Below are 19,229 nucleotides of genomic sequence, written 5' to 3'. Positions count from 1 at the left end.
CCAATTCCTCCATTTGCAGCTGCTGAATGTCTACCATAGGCCATTTGTATACCTCCCTAAATGGGCTGACTCCCCCCACAGGGCCGTGGTCACCATCTTGCACAAGCACCCGTGGACAGGTGGGTGTGCCCACTCTTGGGCTCCGGCACTGGCACAGGGTCCCACATAGTACAATGAAGTGTCTCTGCCGGTGGTGGTGCACAAATAAAGTCAGACACACCGTCGTAATATGAGGGGCCCTGTGCCAGTACCGCCGCCCACGAGAGAGTGTTTTCCCCCAGCTCGAACTGTGCTCTACCACTTGCAAAACTTTCTTCTCCCTGTCCCACTACTGTGTAGTCTGTGCTGTTAAATCCTTACTTGGCACTGCCATTACAAATTGGCTGCAATGATAGATGATAGTAAAAATTTACAGGGGCCCTGCCCTCCATTTAGACCCCTTTATACTTTGCGCCAACTACCACTGTCTGCAACTCAGCAGAGGAGCCCACCCCTCTACCTCGCTATGCCACCAGTTTATTTATGACCAATTGCTTGGCTGACATTTAGCCCACTTTAGTATTTTGGCCTACTAACTGTGTCAGCCACTTATAACTGTTGTCCTCCGCTAAACAAAGCTATGCCACCAGTGTACTCCTGTACTTACCAATTGTTAACTGCATGTAGCCTACTTACTTATTTGTGCCTAGTAACTGTTTCAGCCTCTCATTACAGTTGGCCTCCCATGCTGAACCAAGTTAGTCCACCTGGTTCGTCCTGCTAGCTGTTTTTATTTTAGGCCTCTGTCTGTCTGTCAGTCTGCGCCACACATTACAACTGTCCCCCCCTGAAACAAGCTAGGCCGCCTGGTTAGTTCTGTTAGCAGTGTAGAACTGCATTTATCCACCTTTTTTATGTTAGGCCTCTGTCTTTCTGTTTGTCTGTCTGTCTTCGCCACACATTACAACTGTCCCCCGCTGAAACAAGCTAGGCCGCCTGGTTAGTCCTGCTAGCAGTTTTGAACTGCATTTAGCCACCTTTTTTATGTTAGGCCTCTGTGTGTCTGCGCCACACATTACAACTGTCCTCCGCTGAACAAAGCTATGCCGCCTGTGTATTCCTGTTACCAATTTGAAACTGTATTCAGCCAACTGTTTTATTTTAGGACTACTCAGTCTGTCTGAGCCACTTATTACAGTTGTCCTCCTCCACTGAACCAAGCTATGCCGCCTGTGTACTCCTCTTACAAATTTAGAACAGCTTTTAGCCTACTTACTTATTTGGGCCTAGTAACTGCGTCAGACTCTCACAACAGTTGTCCTCCACCGCTGAACCCAGCAATTTCTTTTGAGGAGCAAGGAGCCACTTCACTTTTCTACATCCTTTGTACTACCGGTAAAATGGAAGCCCTATATTTCCATTGAAGTTTTTACTGGGAATGTTTTACATAAAGTTTGGGATCACATTTATCCGGTGCGCTACACTGAGAACTTACATCTGGGTTTCCATCTAAATCTCCGAGTGATGTGATTTAGATGAAATCCCCAAATGATCCATTCACTATAATGAGGCATCAGAGTTACTCTGGACTCCGTCTGGCCTCTGTTCACTGTTGTTCTTCTTTTCAGAAGTGCACAAAGCTGTGGCTGACGGCACTTTTATGCAATCTTAAAAAGACACAGCTAGATCACAGGTCCTATGGTGTCCACAGTGTCTCCGTCTGCCTTATTAGGCCGGTGTCATACTTGCGAGTTCAATGCGAGAAACTCACGCATCAATACCCGGCACTGCCGCCGGCACTTGGGACCTGAGCATTCAGCTGCATAGAAATACATGCAGCCGCACACTCTGGTCCCGAGTGTCAGCGGCAGTGCCGGGTATTGATGCAAGAGACTCACGCAAGTTTCTTGCATTGAATTCGCAAGTGTGACCTCAGCCTTTTAGGGAATCTTCCAACGGGTGTTCTGAATGAATCAGGTATTTCAGAGATTTACATGGAAACCCCGATGTAAGCACTGAGCAGGGTAAATGTACGCCGAGCCTTACTACTACCCTGAACAAAACAGCAGGTGAACCATTGGTTTTATTTATATTTTACGTTGTTCCTCATGCGGTATAAGTGATTAGGCGACTATTCATCAGGCCGGTGTGATTACAGCGATACCAGATTTATGCCGGGTTTTAATGTTTGGCTACTGTCACATACTAAAAGACGCTTTTTATTGCAAAAAAACTATTTTTTGGTAAATCATGTTTTGAGAGCTATAATTTTTCCATATTTCGGTCCGCAAAGTCTTGTGAGGGCTTTTGTTTTGCAGGACGAGTTGACATTTTTATTGGTACTATTTTCAGACACATGACATTTTTTGATTCCTTTCTATTCCAATTTTTGGGAGGCAGAATGAACAAAAACCTTCAATTCAGGAATTTTTTGTTCCACGCGTGGTAAAATTGATAAGCCAGTTGTATTCTTTGGGTCAGTACGATTACAGCGATACCCAATTTATATACCGTATATACTCGAGTATAAGCCGAGATTTTCAGCCCAAATTTTTGGGCTGAAAGTGCCCCTCTCAGCTTATACTCGAGTCAAGGTGGGTGGCAGGGTCTGCGGGTGAGGGGGTGAGGGCGCTGAGGCATACTTACCTGCTTCCAGCGATCCTGACGCTCCCCGCCTGTCCCACGGTCTTCGGTGCTGCAGTTCTTCCACTGTTCAGCGGTCACGTGGGACCGCTGATTAGAGAAATGAATATGCGGCTCCACCTCCCATAGGGGTGAAGCCACAGAGTAATTTCTTTAATCAACGGTAACGGTGACCGCTGATAGAGGAAGAAGCTGCGGCACCGAAGACAGCTGTACGGGGGAAGGAGCCGGACGCCGGGAGCAGGTAAGTATCGCATATTTATCTGTATACGTTCCAGCCGCCGGGCGCCGCTCCATCTTCCCGGCGTCTATCCGCTCTGACTGTGCAGGTGAGAGGGCGCGATGATGCATATAGTGTGCACGGCGCCCTCTGCCTGATCAGTCAGAGCGGAGAGACGCCGGGACCGGACGCTGGGAGCTGCAAACAAGAGAGGTGAGTATGACTTTTTTTTTTTTTTTACTGCAGCAGCAGCGGCACAGATTTATGTGGAGCATCTATGGGGAAATATGAATGGTGCAGAGCACTATATGGCACAGCTATGGGGAAATATGAATGGTGCAGAGCACTATATGGCACAGCTATGGGGAAATATGAACGGTGCAGAGCACTATATGGCACAGCTATGGGAAAATATGAACGGTGCAGAGCACTATATGGCACAGCTATGGGGAATTATGAACAGTGCAGAGCACTATATGGCACAGTTATCGGGCAATAATGAACTGTGCAGAGCACTATATGGCACAGCTATGGGGAAATATGAACGGTGCAGAGCACTATATGGCACAGCTATGGGACAATAATGAACGGTGCAGAGCACTATATGGCACAGCTATGAGGCAATAATGAACGGTGCAGAGCACTATATGGCACAGCTATGGGGCAATAATGAACAGTGCAGAGCACTATATGGCACAGCTATGGGGAAATAATGAACGGTGCAGAGCACTATATGGCACAGCTATGGGGAAATATGAACGGTGCAGAGCACTATATGGGGCACAGCTATGGGGAAATATGAACGGTGCAGAGCACTATATGGCACAGCTATGGGGAAATAATGAACGGTGCAGAGCACTATATGGCACAGCTATGGGGAAATAATGATATATTTTTATTTTTGAAATTCACCGGTAAATGCTGCATTTCCACCCTAGGCTTATACTCGCGTCAATAAGTTTTCCCAGTTTTTTGTGGCAAAATTAGGGGGGTCGGCTTATACTCGGGTCGGCTTATACTCGAGTATATACGGGTAGTTTATGTATTGGCACTTTTACACAATAAAAGCTATTTCATAGAAAAAATAATTATTGTTGCATCGCTTTATTTTAAGAGCTATCACTTTTCTATTTTTCTGCTGATGGAGCTGTATGATGGCTTGTTTTTTGCAGGACAAGATGCCATTTTCAGTAGTTCCATAATTATTTACATTCGTCTTTTTGATCGTGTTTTATTTTTTACTGTTTGTTTAGCGGTATGAGGATAAAGCATTGTTTTTTGCCTTGTTTTTATTTATTTCTTTATGATGTTCACTAAAGGGGTTAACTAGTGGGACAGTTTCATAGGTTGGGTCGTTCTGGATGGGACAATGCCAAATACGTTTACTTTTATTGTTTATATACTTTTTTTCATAAAAATATTTATTTATGGGTACAATATATTTTATTTTTTTATTATTTTTATTATTATTTTTTGTTTGTTCTTTTAAACATTTTATAAAACTTTTTTTGCTTATTCCCACTGTGCAACTGTCATTTTTTGCAGGCTGATTGCTTGTATAGGAGCATGCCTATGCTATACAAACTGTCAGAGCTGCACTGAGAGACAAAGTTGCTGATTATGCTCTGAGCATGATCAAGCAACTTTGCTAGCTCTGGTAACCCAGATGCTATCATGACAACATTGGGTCACCATGGCAATCTTCAGAACCCCACAACGTCCCACAATGATGTTGCGGGGTCTCCAATCCAAGAGCAGAGGGGCTGTCTTTCTGCCTGCTCACAAAATGCTGAGATCGAGTTCGATCACAGCATTTAGGGGGTTGAAGTACTGGGAGTGATGCGGGACTGCTCTTGGTACTGAGTGTTGGGTGTCAGCTGTTAGAATCAGCTGACACCCGGGGTGACGATCGAGCGCGCACAGCCTCTGTGCTTTCACAATCACCAGGACATATCCATACATCCCAGGTCAATAAGGCCCATGTCACAGGGACGTATGGATACGTTTCGGGTAAGAAAGGGGTTAAACAACAACCACAAGATGGATTTCATCAACCAAGGTATCTTTTCAATCAGTATAAAAGTGCCAACCTAACAGTGTCTGCAGTTTACTGAGCACAATTCTGCTGACAGGTTCACTTTAAAATATAAGCACAGCACGATAAATAATCATCTATCATAAACTCACCACTTGAACTAGGCATCAATATAAATAGAGCTCCACAGCCAAGTTTAAAATGTAATTAAAGCATCAAAACATGGCTTAAAGGGAACCTATCACCATGTTTGATTGATATGAGATATGGCCACCACCTTTCAGGGCTGATATACAGCATTCTATAATGCTGTATACAAGCCCCCAACCTGACCTGAATGATAAGAGAAAGAGCTTTTATTATACTCAACTGTGGGACGGTCTGCTCCAAAGGTTGTTGATCTTCTTGGTCTACCTTCTTCTTGCCATACCATTCTCCTTTTTACTTCGTGTGGATGACACATCCCTTCGTCATCCCTGAAATCGCTCTCCTACGCAGGCATACTTTTCTGCCTGTTGAGGGTAGAGGAAAGTATTGCACTGTGCAGGCGCCAGGAAAGGTCAAAGAGCCCCAGCACAGAGACCCTAGTCAGGGCAGAGAGGTACTCCTGCGCAGGAGTGCAACGCTGAGGATACTGTGTGGATGACATAGGGACACATCATCCATGCAAAGCAAGAAAGAGGATGGCATCACAAGAAGAATGGAGGTGTGGACCAAGATCAACAACACCCCCCAAATATACCAAAATCTCTTTTTCCTATCTTTCAAGTTGAGTTGAGGGTAGATATACAGCATTATAGAATGCTGTATATCAGGCATGAAAGGTGGTGGCCATATCTCATATTAGTCAAGCCCAGTGAGCGGTTCGCTTTAAAACACAAACACAGTATTGGAACTTGTTATTCACCTGTCCTGGTTTCAGCACCAAGCACTATATTGTGCCTTTCAATCTTCTGATTCAATCTTTTCTGATTTAATTTTGGCCCACACTGTGCCCCAAGCATAAAAAATGCCACTGCCTACACACACACGACTACTGCAATGCAAAGAAAGTTTAACCTTGTGTGCACAGGCCCTTACGTGACGTCATCGCGTCAGCTGTTTCACACGCTGATTGGTGGAGGAAGGAGCTGAAGGCCACTCCTCCAGCAACGCAGTCAACGTGGATGGAGAATGAATGTGGAGACAACGAGTAGGCGGGTGGACACGGTGTGGCCCGTGGGACATTCTTTTCACCCTTTCAGCTGTCTCGGTCCGTGGGCTGGACTTGAATAGCCAGAGGGACAGATGTGGCCCATGGGCTGCACTTTGCCCAGGTCTACGCTAGAGTATTCTCATCTTTTTGACTAAGATCAATTGTAGTATCATTTGGAAAGGCAGGTTTGGCCTAGACCGACCTAGATAACACACACCTTTTTCCTGGCCTTTTAACTAGGATGAAGGGGGTTTAAATTCCCATTTGAAGGTCCTGCTAGTATTACACTAAATAAATGTAATTATTTTTTCTAATTGTTTTTTACTTGTGTGTCATTCTTTGCAAGTGACCGTAATACTATATATAAGTGGTGCACCCCTGCATAAATCAAGAGAAAGCAGGGTGCAAGACCTGGCCAGTAAACAAATAGTAGAAACAAAAGAAAGAGCAGACTAGGCCAATAATGGTATGCACACCCACGAATGCTATAAACATATCAAACAATTTTATTTACACCTCAGAAAAAGACATGTACAGATAAAACCAATTAAAAAGGTCTAGATACAAGACCACATACCATCACCCCTAGATATATATGGCATAAATAAGCCTAACACGTAAAGAAATATAAGTACATAAATACAAAATATACATATATATGCAGTGTCTCCTATCCACAAAATATTCCCTCAGATCACAGAAAAGTATATAATATAACATATACTCAATTGAAACAAATAAATCAACCCAAGCATACCAAATGACCAATGGTCATACCATTTTTGCCCCCCCCAATAATGATGTCAAAATGAGTAATGCTCATGCATGAGAATAGTGATACCATAAACACAATAATGCAAGAGAGACAGGTAGAAAATACTATCCCTGGGGTTTAGAAATGAGCACACAGTGGGACCAAAGAAAAAATAATAATAATAAAGATTAGGGTTGAGCGAAACGGGTCGAAATTGTTCAAAAGTCGCCGACTTTTGGCAAGGTCGGGTTTCATGAAACCCAACCCGACCCCAGTGGGGGGTCGGCCATGAAGTCGGCGATCTTTTGAATCTGGAATCGGAATTCCGATCCCGATTCCCGATATGTTTAAGATATCGGGAATTGGTATCGGAATTCAGATTAAAGTGTAAAATATAGAATTAAAATAAAAAATATTGCAATACTTACCCTCTGACGCGCCCTGGTACTAACCGGCAGCCTTCCTCCTTCGAATCCGCGCTTCTAGGACCTTGCCGTGACGTCGCGGTGACGTCGCGGCTTGTGATTGGCCGCGCGGCCGCCCATGTGACCGCTCGCGCGGCCAATCACAAGCCGCGACGTCACCCGCGACGTCACCGAAGGTCCTGGAAGGGCTGATTCTTAGGAAGGAAGGCTGTCGGAAGGAAGCAGGGCGCTTCCGAGGGTGAGTATATACCTAATAGGAATATACTCACCCTCGGAAGCGCCCTGCTTCCTTCCGACAGCGCTTTTAGGACCTGAGAATCACGTCCCGGCTTCTGATTGGTCGTGGGCCGCCCATGTGACCGCCACGCGACCAATCACAAGCCGCGACGTCACCGCAAGCTATTAACGCGCTCATTTTTAAAAATGAGCGCGTTAATGACTTTCAAAGACGTAGCGGCTTGTGATTGGTCGCGTGGCCGCGACCAATCACAAGCCGCGACGTCACCGCAAGCTATTAACGCGCTCATTTTTAAAAATGAGCGCGTTAATGACTTTCAAAGACGTAGCGGCTTGTGATTGGTCGCGTGGCCGCGACCAATCACAAGCCGCTACGTCTTTGAAAGCCATTAACGCGCTCATTTTTAAAAAATGAGCGCGTTAAGGACCTGCGAATGACGTCACGGCTTGTGATTGGTCGCGTGGCGGTCACATGGGTGGCCCGCGACCAATCAGAAGCCGGGACATGATTCTCAGGTCCTAAAAGCGCTGATTTTGAACAAAGAAGCCTGCCGGTTACCCGCGCTGAGTTCAGGGGCCGCCGGAGAGGTAAATATATCAATATTTTTTATTTTAATTCTTTATTTTACACATCCCTATGGATCCCAGGGCCTGAAGGAGAGTTTCCTCTCCTTCAGACCCTGGGAACCATGAGAATACCTTCCGATACTTGATGTCCCATTGACTTGTATTGGTATCGGATATCGGATATCGGCGATATCCGATATTTTTCGGGTATCGGCCGATACTATCCGATACCGATACTTTCAAGTATCGGACGGTATCGCTCAACACTACTGACCACTGACCATATAGGTATACCGCTGGGACATGATCTTTATTATTATTATTTTTTCTTTGGTCCCACTGTGTGCTCATTTCTAAACCCCAGGGATAGTATTTTCTACCTGTCTCTCTTGCATTATTGTGTTTATGGTATCACTATTCTCATGCATGAGCATTACTCATTTTGACATCATTATTGGGGGGGGCAAAAATGGTATGACCATTGGTCATTTGGTATGCTTGGGTTGATTTATTTGTTTCAATTGAGTATATGTTATATTATATACTTTTCTGTGATCTGAGGGAATATTTTGTGGATAGGAGACGCTGCATATATATGTATATTTTGTATTTATGTACTTATATTTCTTTACGTGTTAGGCTTATTTATGCCATATATATCTAGGGGTGATGGTATGTGGTCTTGTATCTAGACCTTTTTAATTGGTTTTATCTGTACATGTCTTTTTCTGAGGTGTAAATAAAATTGTTTGATATGTTTATAGCATTCGTGGGTGTGCATACCATTATTGGCCTAGTCTGCTCTTTCTTTTGTTTCTATTCTTTGCAAGTGAGTCTGTCACTATGACTTTTTAGGGTGTGGTTCCCTTACACGTTCCCTCTTGGCCAGTTTTTGGAGAGGGAGTGTGGCCATCAGGTTCCACTGCCACTTTTCTCCTGGTTCTCCTCTTTTGGGAGCGTATAACCATAGATGGTTCCTAGTTTTGCTTTGGTGGGAGTTCAGGCAGATGCTTGTTATGAACAGGTAATTCAGAACCACAATGGACCTTGAAGTTCAGAGCACACAAAGTGACCTGACAATTACCAAAAACATAGGACGAGCTCTGAGACGTGGGAACTCTGCTGACCGCAATCCCTAATCCTATCCAACCACACTAAAGGTAGCCGTGGAGCGCTCCTGACCAGTCCTATGCGCCACGAGCACAGCCTGAGAAACTAGCTAGCCCTAAGAAAGAAAAATAAGCCTACCTTGCCTCAGAGAAATACCCCAAAGGAAAAGGCAGTCCCCCACATATAATGACTGTGAGTTGAGATGAAAATACAAACGCAGAGATGAAATAGATTTAGCAAAGTGAGGCCCAACTTACTGAACAGACCGAAGATAGGAAAGATTGCTTTGCGGTCAACACAAAACCCTACAAACAACCACGCAGAGGGGGCAAAAAGACCCTCCGCACCGACTAACGGTACGGAGGTGCTCCCTCTGCGTCCCAGAGCTTCCAGCAAGCAAGAAAAACCAATATAGCAAGCTGGACAGAAAAAATAGCAAACAAAAATAACACAAGCAAAACTTAGCTTATGCAGGATAGACAGGCCACAGGAACGATCCAGGAGGAAGCAAGACCAATACTAGAACATTGACTGGAGGCCAGGATCAAAGCACTAGGTGGAGTTAAATAGAGCAGCACCTAACGACTTAACCTCATCACCTGAGGAAGGAAACTCAGAAGCCGCAGTACCACTCTCATCCACCAAAGGAAGCTCATAGACAGAACCAGCCGAAGTACCACTCACGACCACAGGAGGGAGCTTGGCCACAGAATTCACAACAGTACCCCCCCCCTTTGAGGAGGGGTCACCGAACCCTCACCAGAGCCCCCAGGCCGACCAGGATGAGCCACATGAAAGGCACGAACCAGATCGGCAGCATGGACATCAGAGGCAAAGACCCAGGAATTATCTTCCTGACCATAACCTTTCCACTTAACCAGATACTGGAGTTTCCGTCTCGAAACACGAGAATCCAAAATCTTCTCCACTATATACTCCAACTCCCCTTCAACCAAAACCGGAGCAGGAGGATCAACAGATGGAACCACAGGTGCCACGTATCTCCGCAACAATGACCTATGGAACACGTTATGGATGGAAAAAGAAGCTGGAAGAGTCAAACGAAAAGACACAGGATTAAGAACCTCAGAAATCCTATATGGACCAATAAAACGAGGCTTAAACTTAGGAGAGGATACCTTCATAGGAATATAACGAGATGACAACCAAACCAAATCCCCAACACGAAGTCGGGGACCCACACAACGCCTGCGGTTAGCGAAACGTTGAGCCTTCTCCTGGGACAAAGTCAAATTGTCCACTACATGAGTCCAAATCTGCTGCAACCTATCCACCACAGTATCCTCACCAGGACAGTCCGAAGACTCAACCTGCCCTGAAGAGAAACGAGGGTGGAACCCAGAATTGCAGAAAAACGGCGAAACCAAAGTAGCCGAGCTGGCCCGATTATTAAGGGCGAACTCAGCCAAAGGCAAAAAGGACACCCAATCATCCTGATCAGCAGAAACAAAACATCTCAGATATGTTTCCAAGGTCTGATTGGTTCGTTCAGTCTGGCCATTTGTCTGAGGATGGAAAGCCGAGGAAAAAGACAAATCAATCCCCATCCTAGCACAAAAGGCTCGCCAAAACCTAAAAACAAACTGGGAACCTCTGTCAGAAACGATGTTCTCTGGAATGCCATGTAAACGAACCACATGCTGGAAAAACAATGGCACCAAATCAGAGGAGGAAGGCAATTTAGACAAGGGCACCAAATGGACCATCTTAGAGAAGTGATCACAAACCACCCAAATGACCGACATTCTTTGAGAGACGGGGAGATCCGAAATAAAATCCATAGAGATATGTGTCCAAGGCCTCTTCGGGACCGGCAAGGGCAAAAGCAACCCACCGGCACGAGAACAGGAGGGCTTAGCCCGAGCACAAATCCCACAGGACTGCACAAAAGAACGCACATCCCGCGACAGAGACGGCCACCAAAAGGATCTAGCCACCAAATCTCTGGTACCAAAGATTCCAGGATGACCAGCCAACACCGAACAATGAACCTCAGAGATAACTTTATTCGTCCACCTATCAGGGACAAACAGTTTCTCCGCTGGGCAACGGTCACGTCTATTAGCCTGAAATTTTTGCAGCACCCGCCGCAAATCAGGGGAGATGGCAGACAAAATTACCCCCTCTTTGAGAATACCCGCCGGCTCAGGCAAACCCGGAGAATCGGGCACAAAACTCCTAGACAGGGCATCCGCCTTCACATTTTTAGAGCCCGGAAGGTACGAAACCACAAAGTCAAAACGGGAGAAAAACAGCGACCAACGAGCCTGTCTAGGATTCAACCATTTGGCAGACTCGAGATAAGTCAAGTTTTTGTGATCAGCCAAGACCACCACGCGATTCTTAGCTCCTTCAAGCCAATGACGCCACTCCTCGAATGCCCACTTCATGGCTAGCAACTCTCGATTGCCAACATCATAATTTCGCTCAGCAGGCGAAAATTTCCTGGAAAAGAAGGCGCATGGTTTCATCACCGAGCAATCAGAACTTCTCTTCGACAAAACAGCCCCTGCTCCAATTTCAGAAGCATCAACCTCGACCTGGAACGGAAGCGAAACATCTGGTTGGCACGACACAGGGGCAGAAGAAAAACGACGCTTCAACTCCTGAAAAGCTTCCACAGCAGCAGAAGACCAATTGACCACATCAGCACCCTTCTTGGTTAAATCAGTCAACGGTTTAGCAATACTAGAAAAATTATTGATGAAGCGACGATAAAAATTAGCAAAGCCCAGGAACTTCTGCAGACTCTTCAGAGATGTTGGCTGAGTCCAATCATAAATGACCTGAACTTTAACAGGGTCCATCTCGATAGTAGAAGGAGAAAAAATGAACCCCAAAAATGAAACCTTCTGAACACCAAAGAGACACTTTGACCCCTTCACAAACACAGAATTAGCACGCAGGACCTGGAACACTATTCTGACCTGCTTGACATGAGACTCCCAATCATCCGAGAAGACCAAAATATCATCCAAGTATACAATCAGGAATTTATCCAGGTACTCTCGGAAGATGTCATGCATAAAGGACTGAAACACTGATGGAGCATTAGAAAGCCCGAATGGCATAACCAGGTACTCAAAATGGCCTTCGGGCGTATTAAATGCTGTTTTCCATTCATCGCCCCTTTTAATACGCACAAGATTATATGCACCACGAAGATCTATCTTGGTGAACCAACTAGCCCCCTTAATCCGAGCAAACAAATCAGACAGCAGCGGCAAGGGGTACTGAAATTTGACCGTAATTTTATTTAGAAGGCGGTAATCAATACAAGGTCTCAGCGAACCATCCTTCTTGGCCACAAAAAAGAACCCCGCTCCCAATGGCGACGATGACGGGCGAATATGACCCTTCTCCAAAGACTCCTTCACGTAACTCCGCATAGCGGCGTGCTCAGGTACAGATAAATTAAACAGTCGACCCTTAGGAAACTTACTACAAGGAATCAAATCGATAGCACAATCACAATCCCTATGCGGAGGTAGGACATTGGACTTGGGCTCATCGAATACATCCCGGTAATCAGACAAGAACTCTGGGACCTCAGAAGGGGTGGATGATGAGATAGACAGAAATGGAACATCACCATGTACCCCCTGACAACCCCAGCTGGACACAGACATTGATTTCCAATCCAATACTGGGTTATGGACTTGTAGCCATGGCAACCCCAACACGACCACATCATGCAGATTATGCAACACCAGAAAGCGAATATCCTCCTGGTGCGCAGGAGCCATGCACATGGTCAGCTGGGTCCAATACTGAGGCTTATTCTTGGCCAAAGGCGTAGCATCAATTCCTCTCAATGGAATAGGACACTGCAAGGGCTCCAAGACAAACCCACAGTGCCTAGCAAACTCCAAGTCCATCAAATTCAGGGCAGCGCCTGAATCCACAAATGCCATGACAGAATAGGAAGACAAAGAGCAGATCAAAGTAACGGACAAAAGAAATTTCGACTGTACCGTACCAATGGTGGCAGACCTAGCGAACCGCTTAGTGCGCTTAGGACAATCGGAGATAGCATGAGTGGAATCACCACAGTAGAAACACAGCCCATTCTGACGTCTGTGTTCCTGCCTTTCAGCTCTGGTCAAAGTCCTATCGCACTGCATAGGCTCAGGTTTATGCTCAGATAATACCGCCAAATGGTGCACAGATTTACGCTCACGCAAGCGTTGACCGATCTGAATGGCCAAAGACATAGACTCATTCAGACCAGCAGGCATAGGAAATCCCACCATGACATCCTTAAGGGCTTCAGAGAGACCCTTTCTGAAAATAGCTGCCAGCGCACATTCATTCCATTGAGTGAGCACGGACCACTTTCTAAACTTCTGACAATAAATCTCTATCTCATCCTGACCCTGACACAGAGCCAGCAAATTTTTCTCTGCCTGATCCACTGAATTAGGTTCATCGTACAGCAATCCGAGCGCCAGAAAAAACGCATCAATATGACATAATGCAGGCTCTCCTGGCGCAAGGGAAAATGCCCAGTCTTGAGGGTCGCCACGTAATAAAGAAATAATGATCTTAACTTGTTGAACTGGGTCACCAGAGGAGCGGGGTTTCAAAGCCAGAAATAGTTTACAATTATTTTTAAAATTCAAAAACTTAGCTCTATCTCCAGAAAATAACTCAGGAATAGGAATTTTAGGTTCTAACATAGGATTCTGAACCACTAAATCTTGAATGTTCTGTACACTTATAGTGAGATTATCCATCAAAGAGGACAGACCCTGAATGTCCATGTCCACACCTGTGTTCTGAACCACCCTGATCTAAAGGGGAAAAGAAAGACAGAACACAGTGCAAAGAAAAAAAAATGGTCTCAGAACTTCTCTTTTCCCTCTATTGAGAAGCATTAGTACTTTGGGCCTCCAGTACTGTTATGAACAGGTAATTCAGAACCACAATGGACCTTGAAGTTCAGAGCACACAAAGTGACCTGACAATTACCAAAAACATAGGACGAGCTCTGAGACGTGGGAACTCTGCTGACCGCAATCCCTAATCCTATCCAACCACACTAAAGGTAGCCGTGGAGCGCTCCTGACCAGTCCTATGCGCCACGAGCACAGCCTGAGAAACTAGCTAGCCCTAAGAAAGAAAAATAAGCCTACCTTGCCTCAGAGAAATACCCCAAAGGAAAAGGCAGCCCCCCACATATAATGACTGTGAGTTGAGATGAAAATACAAACGCAGAGATGAAATAGATTTAGCAAAGTGAGGCCCAACTTACTGAACAGACCGAAGATAGGAAAGATTGCTTTGCGGTCAACACAAAACCCTACAACCACGCAGAGGGCGCAAAAAGACCCTCCGCACCGACTAACGGTACGGAGGTGCTCCCTCTGCGTCCCAGAGCTTCCAGCAAGCAAGAAAAACCAATATAGCAAGCTGGACAGAAAAAATAGCAAACAAAAATAACACAAGCAAAACTTAGCTTATGCAGGATAGACAGGCCACAGGAACGATCCAGGAGGAAGCAAGACCAATACTAGAACATTGACTGGAGGCCAGGATCAAAGCACTAGGTGGAGTTAAATAGAGCAGCACCTAACGACTTAACCTCATCACCTGAGGAAGGAAACTCAGAAGCCGCAGTACCACTCTCATCCACCAAAGGAAGCTCATAGACAGAACCAGCCGAAGTACCACTCACGACCACAGGAGGGAGCTTGGCCACAGAATTCACAACAGATGCTAGGAGCAAGATTGATTTTCCCTTGGCTTCGGCTAGGGGAGGCTACTAACCTCTCTGACAATTAGGGCTTGTTTCCACTAGCAAGATATACGTCCGAGTCTCGCATGTGGAAACGAAGCTCTGGCGCCGGCACTCCAGAGCGGAGTGTGCGGCTGCATGTGTTGCTATGCGACACGGACGTATATCTCGCTAGTGGAAACAAGCCCTTACTGTGGCCTTCTGGCTCAGAGGAATGGGTTATTTCCTTGTGTTGGAGAGGGCTACGATTGACTGCAGCCTAGTGCACTTTTTGTGGCACTATTTTACTGCTCTAGGGTTTAGAGTCCTTCAGACAAAGATATACTTGGCTGCACCTCATATCCATGCTGCCCGTAGGTTTGAGCAACATGAATCAAATGAGAGGTTCATTTAAAACACTATCCTTACACAACATACAATTTGATTCATACATTGGCACCAACTATAATAATTATTTATGTAAAAAAAAACAATTAAGTTATACTGCTTTTAATCACATTGAACTGAATAGAAAATCTCAATGTTAAATCAAGTAAATACAGTCTTATTACATTTTAATTGTTGTTAAATGTATAAATAAATTTGTTTTAAGTACAGTCTGCAAAGGTCACAATGGGAAGATTGCTAGTAAGTTTAGCTATCAGTAGTATGTTGCAAAATGATATTATGTCTGGAAGCCAAAGTTCTCTCATGTGTCAAGCTAGTAAAGTTTTATTACAAATGTCAAACACCAATTAATATCCTTCTAGTCCTGGAACATATGAACATTCTACTAAGCAGGGCAGGAAAGTGTCTTGGCCAGGAAGGTTTGGATCACCTGAGTGGTCGGTGGTGCCATCTCTGGAAAAGAAAACACTAAGGTCAGAGGTAAGAGTTACAGATTACAATGAGAAATAACCTGGGATAGGTATGACAGCCTTAATCTACTAATCTAAATAAAACATAAACTACAGTACTTCTACAAGGCCATATTCAGGAACAGAAAATATCAGAAAGACAATATAAAAAAGGCTTGTACACAAATTGTCATTGCTACTCATAGCATTAGCAAGTAATCATGAAACTGATGTAATATTGTATTTTCTCTGATAAAATAGAAAGCTGTGATTGGCTGCTTTTTCTGTAAGACCGTTTCATAAATCTGGCCTCCAGTTAGGGACTGGAGTAAAATTTTTGGCATAAGGAACACTGCAGCCCGTCATGTATTAGAATATCTGTGGCATCATGCCCCCACTGTGCCCCATCACCATCTGCGCTTCCCCCATTCCTTTGACAGAGCTGGGAGAAACAAGCTTAAAACAGCCAAAAGTCGCCACATTTTTGAACCACTCCAAGTAGCGCAAATATTTTGTAACTTTTCAAAGCAATTTACTCCAGAATTCTGGTGACACTGCTTAGATGAATCAGAGCCATAAAGTTCCCACAGAAGTGAGCTCATTCATCTCATTCTGCAAACTCTCAATACAGTGACTGATGTGTCAATGTAGCAAGCAGCCGCTGCAAAGATAATGCACGATTTTTGTATAGGGGCTAAGTCCCTTGTTTTCCCATGTGGTTACCTTACATTTGTCTGACAAACCCACTATAACATGTTGCAACAGTTAACTTTTTTTTTTATTGATAAGCTGCTAACTTTGTTTCCTTTACTTTCGTTTATAGCTTCTAACAGACAAAGAATTTCGAAAGACTAGAAATCGAGTGGCATATCTGAGTCTCTATTACGATTAAATGGATATCAACTCAATCATTGAAGGCTCATTACTCATCTGTTATTAGTGAATTTACCAAAGCAAGCGCCTGTATCTATAATTCAATTGCACTTTAATGGAGTTACTAGTATGGGTTAACATGCCACTAACCCCTTAAATGGGATATTATTTTTTTAATACACAAAGTTTATCCTTTTTCATAAAAATTCATGAAAATCATGTGTATACCTAAATTTTTCTGTAATGTTACTAATAGTGATGAGCTAGCACTAACATGCTCGGGTGCTCATGGGGTCGAGCAGATTGGAATACTCAGGTACTCGTCCAGAACAACGAGCCCAATGTAAGTGTATGGGAGACCCGAGTATTTTTGCTGCAATCCCCCCCAGGGGTCCTTTTAAGGTCTAAAAACATCTGAAAATGATGGAAACACTGCTCAAATGACACAGGGACATCATGGGGATCGCCCCGGAAGCATTCCTGACTTCTAGTTCACAGCCTTAATCATTTTTTTCCGAGATTCATGCCATTTTTCCAAGTGCCGCAAAAACACATTAAAACGAAACCAAAACGGGTTTTCCTTGGAAATATGTCAAGGTACATCCTTTGCACATTAATGACTTGCCTGTAAGGCCAAATAGTTAAAACCAGACCGAAAATTTCCTCTCCCACTTAGGCTTAGTTCAGACGCTGCGTTTTTCAACTTTAACATTGCTTTCAACCACTACAAATGCATTCACTGGGAAATGTCATTATAACATTGAACAACCCTAGCTGGCCATGTGGTGTGTGACACATAAGCAGATCCATCTTGTTTCATTTATGAAGGAGAGACTCTTAAGGTACCGTCACACTAAGCGACGCTGTAGCGATACCGACAACGATCCGGATCGCTGCAGCGTCGCTGTTTGGTCGCTGGAGAGCTGTCACACAGACCGCTCTCCAGCGACCAACGATGCCAGTAGCCAGGGTAAACATGGGGTTACTAAGCGCAGGGCCGCGCTTAGTAACCCGATGTTTACCCTGGTTACCATCCTAAAAGTAAAAAAAAAACAACCACTACATACTTACCTACCGCTGTCTGTCCCCGGCGCTGTGCTTCTCTGCTCTGGCTGTGAGCGCCGGGCAGCCGGAAAGCAGAGCGGTGACGTCACCACTCTGCTTTCTGGCTGCCCAGCGCTCACAGCCAGAGCAGAGAAGCAGAGCGCCGGGGACAGACAGCAGTAGGTAAGTATGAAGCGTTTGTTTTTTTAACTTTAATGATGGTAACCAGGGTAAACATCGGGTTACTAAGCGCAGCCCTGCGCTTAATAACCCGATGTTTACCCTGGTTACCAGCGAAGACATCGCTGAATCGGTGTCACACACGCCGATTCAGCGATGTCAGCGGGAGATCCAGCGACGAAACAAAGTTCTGGACTTTCTTCCCCGACCAGCGATATCACAGCAGGGGCCTGATCGCTGCTGCCTGTCACACTGGACGATATCGCTATCCAGGACGCTGCAACGTCACGGATCGCTAGCGATATCGTCTAGTGTGACGGTACCTTTAGGCCATGTTCACACAATGCGTTTTTTGCCGCTGCGGGTCCGCAGCTGTTTTCCATGCAGGGTACAGTACAATGTACCCTATGGAAAACAGGAACCACTGTGCACATGATGCGGAAATTAACTAAAAAAGCCGCGCTGAATAGCTGCGGTAAAAAAGAAGGACCATGTCACTTCTTTGTGCGGAACTGCAGCGGTTCTGCACCCATTGACCTCCATTGTGAGGGTCAAACCCGCAGTAAAACCCGCAGATGAAAAAAATATCTGCGGGTTTTCTGCGGTGTGTGGTGCCGAACCGCTGCAGCAGGAAGTGCGTGGGCAGAATGTGGCTGCCCCCCGTGCTCCAATCCCACCCCCCCATGCTCCGATGCCACCCCCCCGTGCTCCGACACCCCCCTCCCCCCCCCCCCCGTGCCCTCATCTCCCCCCTTATACTTACCGGGCCTCCCGGTGTCCGTCCGTCCGTCTTCTCCCTGGGTGCCGCCATCTTCCAAAATGGCGGGCGCATGCGCAGTGCGCCCGCCGAATCTGCCGGCCGGCAGATTAGTTCCAGGCACATTTTGATCACTGTGGTAACCTCACAGTGATCAAAATAAAAAAAAAAGTAAATGACCCCCCCCTTTATCACCCCCATAGGTAGTAACAATAATAAAATAAAGATTTTTTTTTTTCCCCACTACAGTTAGAACTAGGGTTAGGGTTAGGGTTAGGGGTAGGGTTAGGGGTAGGCTTAGGGGTAGGGTTAGGGGTAGGGTTAGGTTTAGGGGTAGGGTTAGGGTATTTTCAGCCATTTTATCCCTAAAAAAACTTCCTAGAAAACACACAGACTCTGCAGAGAAAACTGCATAAAAAACCGCACTAAAAACCGCATCAAAAAACGCACCAAAAAACGCACCAAAAAATGCACCTGCACCAGCAGGGAAATCAGGAACGTGTGAACATGGCCTTAAAGTCACAGAGCCTATTTTTACTGGTGCATCAGGTGGCATTAATCTTCTTAAAGGGCCATTATTAAATTGTGGGTCGTCTAAGCTGTTGTAGCCTATGCT

General features: G+C 45.3%; 1 protein-coding gene across 1 annotated transcript in view; it reads left to right on the top strand.

Annotated features, from left to right (window-relative positions):
* Nucleotides 1-16,770, top strand: part of CIMAP3 (ciliary microtubule associated protein 3) — a 134,523-nt gene extending 117,753 nt beyond the window's left edge. The window contains exons 5-6 of the mRNA XM_069756509.1: nucleotides 15,673-15,790; nucleotides 16,583-16,770. Coding sequence (XP_069612610.1) covers nucleotides 15,673-15,790; nucleotides 16,583-16,651 — 187 coding nt within the window. The 3' untranslated portion in view covers nucleotides 16,652-16,770. The remainder of the gene's footprint in view (nucleotides 1-15,672; nucleotides 15,791-16,582) is intronic.
* The last annotated feature ends 2,459 nt before the right edge of the window (nucleotides 16,771-19,229 follow it).

The sequence above is a fragment of the Ranitomeya imitator genome, chromosome 3, assembly GCF_032444005.1.
Source record: "Ranitomeya imitator isolate aRanImi1 chromosome 3, aRanImi1.pri, whole genome shotgun sequence".
In the NCBI taxonomy this organism is placed as follows: Eukaryota; Metazoa; Chordata; class Amphibia; order Anura; family Dendrobatidae; genus Ranitomeya; species Ranitomeya imitator.
The sequence above is the reverse complement of the archived record's forward strand: the minus strand, read 5'-3'. Positions and strand labels throughout refer to the sequence as shown.